General features: G+C 44.2%; 1 protein-coding gene across 3 annotated transcripts; it reads right to left on the bottom strand.

Annotated features, from left to right (window-relative positions):
• Nucleotides 1-1,258: 1,258 nt before the first annotated feature.
• On the bottom strand, nucleotides 1,259-17,622 carry LOC146359754 (sulfotransferase 6B1-like). Of its 3 annotated transcripts, none has more exons than XM_084828045.1 (8): nucleotides 16,889-17,137; nucleotides 15,879-16,024; nucleotides 10,737-10,826; nucleotides 9,505-9,628; nucleotides 7,111-7,205; nucleotides 6,405-6,561; nucleotides 4,767-4,946; nucleotides 1,259-3,526 (listed from the first exon to the last, which is right to left on the bottom strand). In XM_084828045.1, exons 1-7 carry the CDS (start codon nucleotides 17,088-17,090, stop codon nucleotides 4,816-4,818), a joined length of 945 nt encoding a protein of 314 aa, XP_084684171.1. In that variant the 5' UTR covers nucleotides 17,091-17,137; the 3' UTR covers nucleotides 1,259-3,526; nucleotides 4,767-4,815. The 3 variants fall into 3 exon arrangements, with proteins under 3 accessions (XP_084684171.1, XP_084684172.1, XP_084684170.1); XM_084828046.1 differs by having other exon boundaries at nucleotides 1,259-2,498; XM_084828044.1 differs by having other exon boundaries at nucleotides 1,259-4,946; nucleotides 16,889-17,622.
• Nucleotides 17,623-17,860: the final 238 nt, after the last annotated feature.

Genomic DNA, 17,860 nt, shown 5'->3' with positions numbered 1-17,860 from the left:
GCAATACTTGGCTCAACAATACTACAAATGAGAAGGATCTTGGAATTGTTGTTGATCACAAGCTGAATAGGAGCCAACAATATGATGTGGCTGCAAAAAAAGCAAATGCTATTTTGGGCTGCATTCATAGAAGTATAGCTTCCAAATCACGTGAAGTATTAGTTCCCCTCTACTCAGCACTGGTTTGGCGTCATCTGGAGTACTGTGTCCAGTTCTGGGCACCACACTTTAAGAAGGATGCAGACAAACCGGAGAGGGTTCAGATGATCAGGGGACTGGAAACAAAGCCCTATGAGGACAGGCTGAAAGAACTGGGCATGTTTAGCCTTGAGAAGACTGAGGGGAGATACGATAGCCCTCTTCAAGTACTTGAAAGATTGATCACAGAGCCAGGATCTCTTCTCAATCATTCCAGAATGCAGGACATGGAATAATGGGCTCAAGTTACAGGAAGCCAGATTCTGGCTGAACATCAGGAAATACTTCCTGACTGTTAGCCCAATATGACAGTGGAACCAAGTACCTAGGGAGGTGGTGGGCATTCAAGATGAGGCTGGACAGCCATTTGTTGTAGAATCATAGCATTGGAAGGGGCCTACAAGACCATCGAGTCCAACCCTCTGCTCAGGGATGCTCTGACTTGGATTCCTGCATTGAGCAGGGGGTTGAACTTGATGGTCTTATAGGCCCCTTCTAACCCTACTATTCTATGATCCACTGACAGGCTTTAATGATAGCAGATAGAGATGTTTGTGGCTTATGAACCTCCTTTCCCAAGTTTGCAGGATTAACAGATCTGTGCTCCCTCTTTCCCAATGGCTTAAGCAAATCCCACTTCTCCTTCCTGACCCATATGGCCTTGAGGTGTCAGTGTGTGTACCCTGGGAGAGGAATGCTTTTGGTGCCCCCACGCCACCCCGTAGTCAATTTTACAGGGCCACCTAGAGGATTTATGGGGCCTGGTGCAGGTGTGATGGCCATTGAGAATGACACTGATCAGAACCTCGAACTTTCCACCGCTGGGCTACAGTTTGCACAAGCCAAAGTTCAAAAAGCCACATTCAGAGCAGTGGCAGTGCACTATGCAACACAGCAGAACTATCACGAGTTTTACTCCTATCATGGGTTTTACTTATATATATATTTTTTATATATAGCAGTTCCTATCTTTTGGTAAGTATTCTTTATTTTTGAATATCCATTATTTTTATCTTTAAAAATAATAAAGAAAAGTTATAAATAAAAGAGGAATCCAGCTGACCTCTTACAGCTTATGGCTTTATTTTATTATTATTTATATTATGCTTATAGTACTCCAAGTGCTAAGTGCTCAGTAACGTTGCCACAAAGTAAAGCTGTGCTCCACTGATTTGTACCTAGCGCAAATTACATCAAAGTGGAAACTGAAAAAGAAACATACTTTAAAGCTAATTGGAGGAAGATCATGTTTGTAGTTAGTAACCAAACAATTTGTAGAAAGAAAGGTAACAGACTTTTGGCCACCCTAGCTCACAGCAGACCGTACATTCAACAACACAGCCACTCAGCTCAGCCTGGCACCCCCTTTAGCTCAATTTGCTGCCCCTTTAGCTCAGCTTGGCACCACCCTCAGCTTGGTGCCCTGGGCAACCGCCCTGCTCGCCCACCCGGGCCCTGAGGTGATGGAGCAGGGAACCTAATCCTGTGGTTGCCGTTTCTCTAAGGTCTGCTCTTGGGTTGGAGATGAGATTGGAAATGCACAAATGAGCTGCATCCTGCACCCATTTCACAAAGCCCTTGATGGCAGGGAATGCCAAATGAAAAGCAGCTGCCGGAATATGTTCAGATATTCAGCGCATTTGCCAAAAATTCCTAGTGTAGGTGGCTTGTTTTAAAACAAAGAAACCTTCCTTGGGAGGTCCACTTTCAAAAAATAACAAAATGAATGGAGCTGCTCATGACCAGAGAATTTCTCCCTCCTCTATCTTCACCTCCCATAAAGAATACAAATAATTACTACACATTTATACCAGCCAATGTATACATGCAATTTTTCAGACCATAAGGCCACATTCTTCCCCCTATCAGTCTATTAGTCTCTTGCCAACTTCAGCACCCCAGGCCACTAGCAACCTGGAACATTTCTTTCTCCCCCAAACTGTGTCAAGCTGTGTTATAATTACAATAGGACTGATCAGAAACAATTTAGCCTGCAAGTTATTTTCAGATTACAAAACCACACTTTTTTTTTTGTAAAAAGGCTGAATTTAAATCTCAAATTGCACAGGGGTTCAGTCCCAGCTCCTGCCACCCTAGCAGTTCGAAAGCAAGAAATTGCAAGTAGATAAATAGGTACTGCTTCGGCGGGAAAGGTAACAGCGTTCCGTGCACCTGGGTGTTCAGTCATGCCAGCCACATGACCACGGAAGCGTCTTTGGACAGCGCTGGCTCTTCGGCTTAGAAACGGGGATGAGCACCGCACCCTAGAGTCGGACATGACTGGTTGGGGACACCTTTACCTTTTTAAGAAAATGTATTCATCAGCACACCGATATTTTAAAGGCCATGTTACTGTATTTATGTTACTGGGCAAATTCACAGAGGAGAAGGCTATCAATGGCTCCAGTCCTGATGGCTATACACTACCTCCAGTATCAGAGGCAGTATGTCTATGTACACCAGTTGCTGGGGAACCTGGGCAGGAAGGTGCTGTCGCACTCATGTCCTGTTTGTAGGTTTCCCATGGGCAGCTGGCTGGCCACTGTGTGAACAGAATGCTGGACTAGATGGACCCTCGGTCTGATCCAGCACAGCTCTTCTTATGTTCTTATGTTTCAATGGCATGAACTGTGGAGGCTGCAGGAGAAAACTTCATTTCCTTATGTAATGGTGGTGAACTAGCAGAAAACAGTGGAGGGAGTAGCGCTGTTCCAGTTGCCTTCTCCATCCTGATGCCCTCTAGATTGTTGGACTGCAATTCCCATCATCCTCACATGTACTGTCCAGCAGTGATGGGCTCACTGGCTTTCACCAGTGACAGCAGTGCTTTTTCCATCCGCTTCTCTTCCCTTAGAGCTGCATTTCGCTGTACTTTAGCCACAGATGCTTCATTTTGGTAGGCGGCAGCAACAGCAATTGCAGTGTCAGCAGTGTACTTTTATAGGCGCCAGGTTAAAACATTTTCATTTTCTTGGACAGTTTAATCTCTTTGTGTGGTTTTTAGCTGATCGATGAGTTGCTGTTTTCCCTCTCAGTTTGATGGATTGATGTCTTATTGTGTTTTATTATTGGTATGGCATTTTATTTTTATAGACTGTCCTGGAACCCTCCTTTTGTAGGTGGAGAGTGGTCTAGAAATATTTTGAATAAATAAATACATAATACTTACCAAAGAATTGGAAATGTAAAGTATGCCTTTCCAAAAATGGGAGTAAAAATGGAAAAATTGACAATCTTCTGCACATTTTAACTTACTGTAGCTGTGGCAATTTTTACCGGATTGGTTTGAAATGTGGCACATGGATAAACTTCATCAGGTAGATCATAGCTGTCAAGTGTGAAGTTATTATTTCAACAGGTGTCATTTGTATAAGCAATAGAATTTTGAGGCTTCTAACAGCACAACCTGGGGCGCGGGGGCTAGTCTTGAGGGAAGTGGCATTATTGTTCTCCTTTAATCTTCCACCCATATGGGCCTGAGGGAAACCCAGGAGTTTGAGCCCGGGGTGGTCTAACCAATCCAATATTTAGGGAATCACTGCTGAGGTAAAATGTAAGAACACTGGAGGTGTTAGTGGACTTATCATGCCATCGAAGCCAGTGCCTACTACAGGCATACAAAGGGAACAGAGATGTGTGTGGTGATTTAATACTACTACAGGGGGAGAGAATTTCCTTCACAATACAGAAAATAGTGAGAAATGGGAGCAGCCATCATTTTGCTTCTATCATCATGGCATCATATCATGACTTGCTTAACGTATGGTGGCATGGCACCCCACCCCCAAATATTTTCTTCCTGGCATGCCCTTCTGTGTCTTTTGTGGGCCACTAAGTTCTAGGCTGATCTTGTTGACAGGTGGAATAACAACAGAAAGCTTTTCTGTGAATGTCAGACTACTGTGGCATTCCTAGCAAAGGAACTGACAGAACCAAAATTATTTCACGTTGTATCCATATTATAAGTCGTCCTTCATATTAAGTGACTTTTTAAGAGAAAAGGTCTATGGAAACAGGTGACTGGTTTTTAGATTCTGAACATGTGGGGAAAATATCCCTGGGTGTTTCTGGGTGGGGGGAGAAGTTCTCTTCTTCTTCCTCTTCTTTTTTTAATGGACAAATCAGAAGCTCTGAATTCTTTGGATTCTACAGAAAAAGATGTTTGAAAAAAATACTGATATGATGTAAAAGGGTGACCCCTGGCGGTTGTTTTCTTTATGTTTGTACTTGGTATAAGTGAGGAATGGAAGTTAGGAAGTAACACATAGTTCAAAGGACTTGTTGATACATTGTGGGTTGAATCCAGATTTAGTCATGTTTAAAGCAGACCTAGTGAAATCAATGTAAGTTCAGTTAGTCATGATTTCAATGGATTTACTCTAAGCATGACTGGGTCTGGATCTAACCCTATGTTCAGTGGTAGAGCACATCCATTGCATGCAGATCTATAATTGCAGATCTATTAATTGCAGCTATAACAATTAAAGCTTGGGACAAACAGGCAACGCCCCAACCCTACCATCAAAATATTGTATGATACACATATAGCTGCAGAGCAAAGCACTTACAGATACAATTCATGAGACAGGCAGATCTTCAGTGGATGGGGCTATTTCTTCAGTTTTTGCAGTAAACCTCATACTTCATCTTTGCGCCTACTTTAGTTCCAGCTAAACACTCTTCAAATTTTCTATCCATGGCTTGATTCTGAGATTCTGTGAACAAGCTTTTCCAGTCACCAACACACCCTGCAGAAATTAAAAATATATAGCTAGTTGTAGCATACATTAAGATATTTTATTAAACTGGGGTTTCTCCCCTTTGAATTTCATTGAGGCTATGGCCAAGGCATGGAGACAATCTTTTGTAAGGAGAATCTTAATTGTTTGGTGGTGATTTAAATGTCACACAGGTGTTTCATAGGATTTATTATGGAACCAGGAAGTTACTTGCTATTAACCACTCACCATAAAGAAAAGTATCCCACGTGTGTTCCTGCTTAACAACAGAACCATAGCTTTTCTTTTCTTTTTGAAGGACAGTGCATTCCATTGCACTGTCTTCTTTTCATTCCACAGTCTTCTTTTCAACAATCTCTTCTGGGAGATATTCCCAAGGGATTTTCTAAAGAAGGTACTACTCATCCACTGAGAAAACCAGACAAGGAGGCAGTAGAGACAGGACCAGATTGGAAAGCCCTTGGCAAATTGCTCAGTGGTAGCCCCCCTTCGATGTCAGTGGCTCCCTTCCTATAATGGCTGCCCTCTGGTGGGCCATCTCCTATGTTGGTGGGCCCTGCAGGTGTCAGGCACCGTCGGGTCATAGTAGGAAATTCAAAATGGTGGCTCCAAGTTGCTCAGCACAGCCTGCTGCCGAGGAAAAATGTTTGAAAGGGAGCCCAGGACAAGCATCAGTATTTGTTTCTTTGTTACATTTCTATACGACCCAACAGCCGAAGCAACTGCGCATGGATGCTGGATGCTGTTGCCAGACCTGCACAGAGATAAGCTGAGAGGTTTTCTCCACTATACTCTTCAACAAATTCTGAACTGAATTTATTAAATCAAATACACCTCTGAGGATTTTTGAAATACCATTATAATCTCTCTCTCTCTCTCTCTCTCTGTATTTCGGTCTCTCTCTCTCTTTCTCTCATCCTATTTAAACACTGCTAAAGGGATCAGAGACATGGCTGGCTTTGGGTTTGAGGAGCCCTTCACAAAGCCCTACTCCTATATCAGTGGCCACTGTCATATAATGTGGGTGCCCTCTGGTTGGCCACTTCCTACTTTGGTGAGCCTGACAATGGTGTACAACATCAGGGCATTGTGGGAAATAAAAAATGGTGGCTCCAAGCTGCTCAATGTTGCCCATTGCTGGACAAAAACTGGGTAGTCATCAGTGGTGATGCCAGACTTGAGCAGAGATGAAACAGGAGTTTTCCTCGAATATAATCCTTGACAATCTCCGAACTGAATTTATTCTGAACTGAATTATAAATCAACAACTAGAAGGAGAGCGTGGGTGCCATGAAATCAAAGGTGTAAAGTGAAATATAAATATTGGTAGACTTTGGGACGTCCCTACCATAAACTTTATAGAAACTGACATTCCAAAGTCTGACAAGTAGAAAAGTGAAGCTATGACCACTTAGTAAGAAACTATTGGGGACCAATCTTTTAACTGCCTACCGCCCAGAAATTTACCTTTGCGGAAAATAAAGTCTCCAATTACTCCATGGGTTTTGTGGGCTCTCTCTTTCATAGCTTTGAAGCAGCTCTTTTCTACAATACTTTGAATCTCTTCTTCATTCAAGGAAAGTCCAAGAAATTTAGCCATTTTTTCCAATCCCAAATTCAGATCCTGCATTTTTTAAAAAGCACAAGATAGCATATTGCATATGTCAGATACGCTGCATTGATACTGCATTTGTGTAGCAAAAATAGTGCCTTTGTTAGATCAACTTTACCCTGAAGGTGAAGATATATGCAGTACGAAAGGAAAAGTCACAATGGGTTCTTCACCTGTGGTGTCAGCCCAGTGTCCTTAGAGATTTGTAATATAGAGAGATGTAGAGTGTCCTATGGATCCCTTTATAACTTGTGTTTCCACAACTCTGGCCATGTCATCTCTCAAGAAATAACCTACTTGGATCAGGTACTGGATTAGGCACAGAGTCTACACAAACAGTAGCATTGCAGGAATTCCAGAAAAACATGCAAGCCGTTGTCATCTGTTAGCATGAGGAAAATACACAGGCAAGAGGAAAATACACAGACACGCAGTGACACTGCGCTCATCACAGAAATGAAATTCACATAGAAAGGGTCCTTGTATATTTATTACTCCTGCAGTCATTGAGAAAGAAAGCACTCCTGACTTCTGTATCTGAGGAGCCAATGTTAACCTCACCTCGTTTAGCTCTTCGTAAGTTATGACCATGACGGTTTCATCATCGATATACTTCTCCCATTCTTTGACATAGTCAAAATAGGAGCCCCGATATACTGTAGAAAAAGAGTAAGAACATGAGTTGCATGATGACATAACTTTAAAACTTGACATTTGGAAGTATCCTGAAGTGCAGATCAATGTTTATTCCCACTTCATAAGTGAATACTTCAACCTCTATATGTAAGGATGGCTGGAGAAAACACTGGTGCTTTCCACAGCACACATAGGGGGTTAGATCATAGGTCAACAACACAGCAACACCTGTGCCCACCATGACCTCCCAGTATGCCCTCTAGACCCCTCACGACCCCCTCCTCTTGTCACAGAGTATGAATGTGACATGTATTGTTGACAAGAATTAATTGTATTTCATAGGAGTGCAATTTCTAATAATCTGCATATGCTAACTGTAAGTGAATAGTAACAGATGCAATTAATTCTCTCTGTGTTGTGAGATAATGGTAAATAGTGGAATGTATTCTTGAAAATGGAGCAAACTTGCCACAACAAGGCTGGTTAAGCACTGGAAGCAGAAAGCTGCCTAGCTTACCAGAGATACCTTCATTGAGGTGTTACTGGTATCAGTGGCAAACCTGGCTACATTGGGAGAAATAAGAGAAGTGGTGGGACCCCGACCAAAACTTAGGATGGAATCATCAACATAGGGGTTATAAAAAACAAGGGTCTGATCTGACTGGCAGAAGAGGACCTCCCTGCCCCCTCCTCCCCACCGCTGCTCCTCCAGCCCCCATCCAACATGCCACACAGAGGGATGGCAGGACATGCTTAATGGGATAGGCTGTGGCGTGCCTGTGTCAGAGGGAGGTGACTCTGTCTGATTTTCTAGGGGAATTTTCCCCAATTCCCCTTGTGCCACGGCCTATCGTTAATCACCTTGAGCATCATTTTTGGCAGGAAGGCAGGCTATACATGTCATCAATGAACAAATAATTATGCCCATATTTGCAGGCCTGTGGACAAGGATGCTTAAGAATCCACGCGTGTACACATAGAGATTCAAAAGTTAAATGCAGCACCTTGAAATTAGCCTAAAATGGGACCTTCTCCAACTGGGGAGAGGTAACGGGTGGGGTATTGCAGGGCTCAGTCCTGGGCCCAGTGCTCTTCAACATTTTTATTAATGACTTGGAGGAGGAGGTACAGGGAATGCTGATGAAATTTGCAGATGACACAAAATTGGGCGGGATAGCTAATAATTTGGAAGACAGAAACAAAATTCAAAGTGATCTGGATAGACTGGAGCGCTGGGCAGAAAACAACAAAATGACATTTAATTGGGATACATGCCAGGTTCTGCACCTAGGAAAAAGAAACCAAATGCACAGATGGGGGATACGTGGCTCAACAACACTACAAGCGAGAAGGATCTTGGAATTGTAGTCGATCACAAGCTGAATATGAGTCAACAATGTGATGTGGCTGCAAAAAAGGCAAATGCCATTTTGGGCTGCATTAATAGAAGTATAGCTTCCAAATCCCGGGAAGTACTAGTTCCCCCCTACTCAGCACTGGTTAGGCCTCATCTGGAGTACTGTGTCCAGTTATGGGCACCACACTTTAAGGAGGATGCAGACAAACTGGAGAGGGTTCAGAGGAGGGCAACAAAGATGATCACGGGACTGGAAACAAAGCCCTATGAAGAGAGACTGAAAGAACTGGGCATGTTTAGCCTTGAGAAGATTAGACTGATGGGGAGATATGATAACGCTCTTCAAGTACTTGAAAGTACTTGTCACAGAGAGGAAGGCCAGGATCTATTCTCGATCATGCCAGAGTGCAGGACATGGAATAACGGGCTCAAGTGACAGGAAGCCAGATTCCAGCTGAACATCAGGAAAAGCTCCCTGACTGTTAGAGCAACACGACAATGGAACCAATTCCCTAGGGAGGTGGTGGACTCTCCCATCCTGGAGGCATTCAAGACAAGGCTGGACAGCCATCTGTCAGGGATGCTCTGACTTGGATTCCTGCATTGAGCAGGGGGTTGGACTCGATGGCCTTGTAGGCCCCTTCCAACCCTGCTATTCCATGATTCTAGAATCAAAGTGCCAACCAACAGAGCTGATGTCAGTGTCCCACAGGTTAATATCTCATAGAAGCCATGCTGCTAGATTCTAGGTCAGCTGAAGTGCTTGCACTGGACATGACAGCAGCCAGGTCCTATGTCTCTGGGAAAGGACGCATCTCAACAGGAACTGATAGAGCAAACACCTCCCTATAGCTGCCAGCCAAGTATCCAAAGGGGGCAAGGGACTCAGGAGGATGCCTTCCAAACTGTGAAATGGCCCTTCTGTCATTTTACTAAGAACTGCTGTGAGATAGACGAGATACCTTTCCCGTTCATGAAATCCATGAAATATGCATCCCATGTTGAAGTAGGATAGCAAGACATGCTGTTGGTAAAATGAAAAGAAGACACCAGTGTGTCTTTTGGGTTTCGGATCAGCACCAGCAACTGAAACATGAAGAAAGAAACCATGCTTCAAGATTTGATGCTTAATGTCCTTTAATAATGTAGCTTATTATTCAACAAAATCAATCAATCAGGGGGTGGAATCGTATCTGACTACGTCGGTATCAGTCAATACTCTCATTTCATTAAAAACCAGTATTTCACATGGAACTCTGTCTTCCCTTCCTTCTCCCTCTTCCAAATTTCATTGCAAGCAAGCTCTCAACAGTGGGCATATAAGAGCAGAAAAGTAGGGGGAGAGAGGTTTTTTGGACCTCAAAACAAAAAACACAAACCCTACACCAGAGATTAGGGATAATGATCTCCTAATGGTCACCTTAAACACCTTCTGAGAGGATCTCTAATCCCCTGTGTGGCTTGACAGTTTTTACTTTTTGTTTTAGTATTTGAGAAAAGGAAGCTTTACGAATGGCTAGCACAAAAGCCATTGGGCCTAACTGTCTCAAATTTGGCAGGTTCAGTCACCTCCATAGGGGCTGGCAGGCCCCAAATTCCATGCATTTATGTGGAAGCACAAAAAAATCATAGCTCTTTGACAGATTTTCTTGAAAGAAGCAAATTTTACCTGTGGCTAGCACAAAAGCCACTGAACCTAACTTGTCTGAAATGTGGCAGGTTCAAACAGGTCCATAGGGGCTGCCAGATCTCCAAATTCTATGTATTTATCATATAAACTTAAAAAGTTATGGCTATTTCTGTTTTCCAATGCAAGTCAATGGGAAAATGTAAAATCCACATAATTCAGGTTTCTGAATGTTGCCTCATATCCGGAATCTGAAGCAGGCTGGATCAGGTCCAAACTGGTACAAAGCAGATTGGGGCCAAATCTGAAGTGGCGAATTGGCCGCCGAAGCAGGCTGGGGTTCTGTGCACAGTTCTAATTAAAACACACATGGGTCATATGCAGAAGCATCCTTTTTGTTGGTATTGAAACTGACGTACCGAATAGTTGTACATTAAGCTTTGTCTCTCACAGAGGACCACAGTGGTAACATTGGTACAGGCCGCTATGTAACAGTGGACAGCTACATGTATTGAATCTGACATTAAAGTCATCATAGGTTAAAGTGTATAAGATTTATGCACTCACCTTGGCTTTCTTTTTGAAAATAGATTTGGGTAGTAAATTAGGAGAGAGATGAGTTACTATGATCCTTCTGGATTGTAGTTTTGCCATCCTCTTTAATAAAATAGGAAATAAGCACTAACATCAACATCAAACATAAAAAAATTCTATCTTTTCAACTGCATTGTACAAATTTAAAAAAAATGCAACAGAAGCATTTCTTTCCAGATGATCTCTTGGAACATGATTTCACTAGCATTTTTTAAATGTTTTTCTTTAATTCCTAGCCTGCTCAGTTGCTAAAGGGCAAAATAACATATAAAGGACACTTCACAATTAGGATTCCCCAACACGCATACCACTTTTGTGCAGAAAGCTGACTGTGCTCCATATGATAAATGCAGCTGTCTCTTTGGGCATACCGAAAACCGAATTTTAAACTTAGATTTAAAAAATCTGGTGTGGGATAAAGAGGACAAGAACGATAGATGAATGCTTCTTTGGTTGCCAACTGACCAGGGGAGGAAAATGGCTGCTCTTTTTCCTCTAACAGGAACAGCTCCTACAGCTTGATCTGAAGAAATGACAGGTGAAGCTTTTCACAAGATGGGGATAAATGTTATCACATCCTAACACCTGCACATCATGCTGCAGTTAAAGGCGGGCATGTTGCTTGTCCTAATGCTGACTGTGCACTTTTGCTATCCTGGTGAAATTGGTGGTCAGGAGCGTGGTTTTTTTTTCTTGAGGACAGTGGTGGGAAGGACAGACAGGGCAGAGAGGGAATGTCAGAGGTGTGATATGAGCTGCAGCTCAAAGTGGACCTTCCTAAGGGGAGCTGTACCTATCTTGAATTGTTACTGCTCTACTGCAATGGGGAGGACCTGCCCCCTTGGGCACCACTCTCTTAAATAATTGCCCCATCACTAGTTAAGGACACAGCAATACTGGCTGGTTGAAAAAGTGGCAACCCTCCGTGCTTTTGTGGTGACTAACAAAATGCGTTCCACAGGAAGGGTACTATGAATCAGGGCCATGCACCACTTTGGCCCAAATCCCAAAGTGAATTGGGGTGATTCGGGCCGAAGCCGTGCGGTTCCAGAGTGAGTTGTGAGCTGCCCAAAGTGGGTTGGACTGCTCCAAAGTGCTTTGGGCTGCTTCGGCCTGATCCAGACAGCTGCGTGAACCCCTCCTCCTTACCTAGATCCGTGGGGAGCACCTGCAGTCGCCACCATCTTAGAATCATAGAATCATAGAATAGTAGGGTTGGAAGGGGCCTACAAGGCCATCGAGTCCAACCCCCTGCTCAATGCAGGAATCCAAGTCAGAGCATCCCTGACAAATGGCTGTCCAGCCTCGTCTTAAAGGCCTCCAGTGTGGGAGAGCCCACCACCTCCCCAGGTAATTGGTTCCATTGCCGTATTGCTCTGACACTCAGGAAGTTTTTCCTGATGTTCAGCCGGAATCTGGCTTCCTGTAACTTGAGCCCATTATTCCGTGTCCTGCACTCTGGGATGATCAAGAAGAGATCCTGGCCTTCTTCTCTGTGACAACCTTTCAAGTACTTGAAGAGTGCTATCATATCTCCCCTCAGTCTTCTCTTCTCAAGGCTAAACATGCCCAGTTCTTTCAGTCTCTCTTCATAGGGCTTTGTTTCCAGTCCCCTGATCATCTTTGTTGCCCTCCTTTGAACCCTCTCCAGCTTGTCTGCATCCTTCTTAAAGTGTGGTGCCCAGAACTGGACACAGTACTCCAGATGAGGCCTAACCAGTGCTGAGTAGAGGGGAACTAGTACTTCCCGGGATTTGGAAGCGATGCTTCTATTAATGCAGCCCAAAATAGCATTTGCCTTTTTTGCAGCCACATCACATTGTTGGCTCATATTCAGCTTGTGATCGACGACAATTCCAAGATCCTTCTCGCTCGTAGTGTGGTTGAGCCACGTATCCCCCATCTTGTAACTGTGCATTTGGTTTCTTTTTCCTAGGTGCAGAACTTGGCATTTGTCCCTATTAAATGCCATTCTGTTGTTTTCTGCCCAGCGCTCCAGTCTATCCAGATCACTTTGAATTTTGTTTCTGTCTTCCAAAGTATTAGCTATCCCTCCCAATTTTGTGTCATCTGCAAATTTGATCAGCATTCCCTGCACCTCCTCCTCCAAGTCATTAATAAAAATGTTGAAGAGCACTGGGCCCAGGACTGAGCCCTGCGGTACCCCGCTCGTTACCTCTCCCCAGCTTGAGAAGGTCCCATTGATAAGCACTCTTTGAGTCCGATTCTGTAGCCAACTGTGGATCCACATGATCGTTGTTTCATCTAGCCCACTTCGAGCAAGTTTGCTCATCAGGATATCATGGGGCACTTTGTCGAAAGCTTTGCTGAAGTCGAGGTATATGATGTCTACAGCATTCCCACGGTCTACAAGGGAGGTGACTTGATCAAAAAATGAGATCAGATTTGTCTGGCAGGACTTGTTTTTGACAAATCCATGTTGGCTTCGAGTAATCACGGCATTGTTGTCAAGGTGCTTCCAGATGGATTGCTTTATGATCTGCTCCAGAATTTTCCCAGGGATTGATGTCAGACTGACTGGTCTGTAGTTCCCAGGTTCCTCCTTTTTACCCTTTTTGAAGATAGGGACAACGTTAGCCCTCCTCCAGTCATCTGGCACTTCCCCGGTCCTCCATGATTTCTCAAAGAGAATAGACAGCGGTTCTGAGAGTTCTTCTGCCAGTTCCTTTATTACTCTAGGATGCAGTTCATCTGGCCCTGGAGATTTGAACTCATTCAAAGTAATGAGGTGTTCCTTGACCATATGCCTGTCGATCTCAAGCTGCAATCCTGCCCCTTCAGCCTGTACTTCGCCTTTGCCAGGGGGGTCATAGACCCTCTTTTGGGAGAAGACTGAGCCAAAGTAGGAATTGAGCACCTCTGCCTTTTCTTTGTCATCTGTTATCATTTTGCCATCCTTATTTAATAGCTGAACAACCATTTCTTTCCTCTGCCTTTTACTATGCACGTAGCTGAAGAAAGCCTTTTTGTTGTTTTTAGCATCCCTCGCTAACCTCACCTCGTTCTCCGCTTTAGCCTTCCTGACGCCATCCCTGCAATTCTGTGCTACCTGCCTGTACTCTTCCTTTGTTACTTGGCCTTCTTTCCACTTCTTATATGTGTCCTTTTTTGTTTTCAGGTCATCCCTAAGCTTTTTGTGAAGCCACATTGGCTTCTTCTGTTGTCTTCCACCTTTTCTTCTTGTTGGAATTGTTTGTGATTGTGCCTTGAGAATTTCCTTTTTTAAAAGTTCCCACCCATCTTGGACTCCTTTTCTCGCTAGCATTGTTTGCCATGGGACCTTACTGATCATTGTTCTGAGTTTATTAAAATCAGCTTTCCTAAAATCCAGGGTACGCGTTTGAGTACACTCGGCTTTTGCTTCCCTTAGAACCAAGAACTCAAGTACAACATGGTCGCTTTCCCCCAGAGTTCCTGTAACTGCTACTTTATCCACTAAGTCGTCTCTGTTGGTTAGGATCAAGTCAAGGATAGCCGATCCTCTAGTTCCTTCCTCTACTTTCTGTAGGAGGAAGTTATCCGCCACACAAGTCAGGAATTTCCTGGAGGGGCCATGTTTTGCAGAATTTGTCTCCCAACAAATATCGGGGAAATTGAAGTCCCCCATTACTACTACATCATGCTTCCTTAAAACATTGGCTATTTGCTTTTCAAAAGTTTCATCCTTGGCTTCTCCTTGATTGGGTGGCCGGTAGTAGACTCCGACCACCAGGTTCCTTTTATTCTTTGCTCCATTTATTTCAACCCAGATGCTCTCGATGGGGCTACCAAGCTCCTCCTCCTGTATTTCTGTGCAGAGATATGTATTTTTCACATACAGTGCAACCCCGCCTCCCTTTCTGTTCCTCCTGTTCTTTTTGAACAATCTTGGAGGGAGCCGCCATTTTCTTTTAAAATGGTGACTGTTCTTCTTCCGGTAAGTAAATGCTGCATAGATTGTGGCCATAAAGGGGCCATCTACGTAATATTAAAGGCTTAAATGGGCCATTTACGCCTGTAGCATTGCACAGATGGCCTCTTTACAGCTGCAATCTATGCACCATTTACTTACCAGAAGAAGAGTCGCCCTTTTAAGGAGAAAATGGCGACTCCCTCCCAGACAGCGGCAACTGCAGGTGCTCCCCATGGGTCCAGGTAAGGAGCAGGGGCTTGTGTGGCTGGGCAGTGGGGGGGGGGGGCTCATGCAGCTGAGTAGCGGTGGCCCACTTCGGCTGTCCAGACCTTGCTTTGGATCCGGAGGCCGAAGTGGGCTGGCCCGGCTGTGGACAGGACCGAGGCAGGTCGGGGCTGATTTGGAAGCTCCCAGCCAGCCTCCAGAGCAATTATTTCTGCAGCTAAGGGCAAATGCCAAAGCCAAGGTAACAAAAGTACCTAAAACACTTGCAACATCACCATCTAGTGGCTGCAGCGGAGATTGCACCTGCCGGCTGCATTTTATTAGCATGCCACATGTCTTTATGCTACAGTTGCTTATGCATGCAACTCATCCACCTCAGGACAGTCTGTTAAACTACTAAGCAGTTTGGCACAGGATAGCATTAATGTGGGGAACCTCAAGCCCTGCAAAGGTCCAAATTTGGCCCTCCAGGGATCCCCAGATAGCCACCTCCCATAACCCTGGCCACACTCCCTTCCCCCCAAGCACCGTTTGGTGGTTTTTCCGGCTTTTGCATGGTTTTTCCCCCCGTTCTAAAAGGTTGAAATGCCTCTCCTAAGGCTTAGTTGCTGGCAGTAACAGCTTGAAGCTAAAATAGGCTGATATTTGGGGTGCAGGGGGTTGACACTTTTGCCTTCGGTCCTGCCCACTACCAGAACACACCCCTGAGAGCATATCTGAAATTGAATTCAGCCCTTGGGCTGAAAGGGGTTCTGCACCCCTCCTTTATAAAAACTGAGTGTTCTATTTGAATTAAGGTTGATTTGCCATGGATCGCATGGAACAGGATAGCGTATTCACACACACACACACACACACACTTTTGTAAAGATTGTTCTGTATGCCTGGGACCCAGACAGTGAGAGCTGAGTATTTTCTACCTACTTTCCAAAGAGTAATTTAGTACTGAGCATCAGTATTCTTTGGGCCATGCTTACCTTGAATTTGTCTGGATCTCCAAACTCAAGACGTTCAACTATTCTCAATTCCTTTTGAATATCAATTCTCTTTTTTATTTCCTCTTCTGTATATTTTGCAGCTGTGAATTCCAAATTGGTTAGGATGTGATGAAGCCAATTAGTACCTGAAATAAAGGAAAGATATGGGGAGGCCGTGCTTGTGGCCGGCACGCTTGGCCACCCTGCTCTTCATGCAGCTTTTAAAATAATTTGTGGATATGGATCACTGCTGTTTAACACCATAATCCACACATTTCCCCTGGAAATGCACACTGCGGCTGCCGCCTCACCTCATAGAAATAATAAAATCATAGAGGGGACCCAATGGCCACTTTATCCAACCCCCTTTTGATTGAGGAAATCCATCGCTACAGCATCCCAGGGTGGTAGTCCTTCTACTCTTGCTCAAAAAACCCATCTAATAAAGCAGAGTCCATCACCTTCTGAGGCAGTGTGTTCCACTCATCCACTCAATAAAGCCTCATTTGAACAGTGAAAAAACATAAACAATGAATATTTTCATCTGTTCAATATTTTAAAAGGGAGACAGAAGGAGGTCAAATTCCATGAGTTCAGATTATATCGAGTTCATATCCTGTATTACAGCCAAACTAAAGTCTAGACTTCGGGGGTGGCACTGTGGTGAGCGAATCAAATCAGGACCATGGCATGGGGGAATTGCCCCATCCCACCTGCTGTTTGCAAAGAAAGGAAAGGTCCCATTGGCATCAATTTTGCATAAAGATGCCCTGGGTGGGTGGAATTCCAGGACCACAGATGGGGCAACGTGTTAAAGCTCCTCCCAGCAGGGAGAGCAGGGGATGTAGAATTTCTCTTCCATGATTTTCTTTTAGTTAAGCATTTTGTGATCCAAGACATTATACGGAGTTGGTTTACCTGATCCAATTAATCACTGACCTCCATTTTATTCATTACATTATATCTGTACAGTTCCCATTTGTGTTAGGCTGGACAAAATGGATACTCACCACTTTTAGGATATCCTGCCAGGATCACATCATCCATCCTGGCTTCAAAGCTTTCAAGAGCTTGTAAAGTTTCTAACTGGCAAATAGCAGCAGCATACAAAACACCCTTATAGGAAAAGAACTTATCTTCTTGGGCTAGCTTGGCGCCATCAGTCAGTATCTTGTCCAGAAAGTCAACAGCATGTTTTTGGAGCTCAGTCATCTTCGTGTCTCCAGGGATATGAATCTGATGCAGACTGAGGCTGGGATTTGAGCTGTTATCCCTGAACAGACTAATATTTATGGAGATAGTCAAAAAGATAATAGATAACCAAGGCCATGGCTTGCGCGTAGTGGGGTTGGAGGGAATAGAGTTACTGTATAACTGTGAGTGCTGGAAAGAAGCTCCAGCCTCACTTTCCTCATGTGGATTGACTGCATTTGTTGACATCTAAATTAGAGGTAAACAATGACATCCATGACATATTTGGTCAGCACCTGGCATCCTGGGGAAGCTACCAGGACCCTTGTCCCTACCTGAGCCCACTGCTGATGCCTGCCCTGGGGTCCCCTTAAAAAACGTTTTTGGCCCAGCACGACAAACAGCACCAGGTGCCTGGATTGAGCCGCTGCTGCATTTCCCACAATTCTCCCTGACCGATGTCGTTCTGTGGCACCGTGAGAAATTGAAAGAGTGGCTAGACGCAGCAGCCTGAGGACCGCATGGAGCACTAATCCCACAACTAAGTAAGCCCACCAGGGCCCACTGACAGCAGCATGGGCTCACCAGAGGACATTTTGCCCAGGGTCCCTCCAACCTGAAGCCAGCCCTGGACTTAGGAAATATGTGGGGCATCTAGCCAGGAATCACAGATTTTCATTTATCAACATGCACATTTTAAATTTGAGAGAGTGAGTGATAGTTTTCCTTCCCAGTCATTTCTGTCCCAGTTCTTTCAAAGGCTGTTCTTTTGGACATTGTTACACACTGAA

Source organism: Heloderma suspectum, chromosome 1, assembly GCF_057233095.1.
Source record: "Heloderma suspectum isolate Gila_16-S chromosome 1, 16-S_ref, whole genome shotgun sequence".
Classification (NCBI taxonomy): Eukaryota; Metazoa; Chordata; class Lepidosauria; order Squamata; family Helodermatidae; genus Heloderma; species Heloderma suspectum.
Note: the sequence above shows the minus strand (reverse complement) of the source record. Positions and strands in the feature narration are given on the sequence as shown.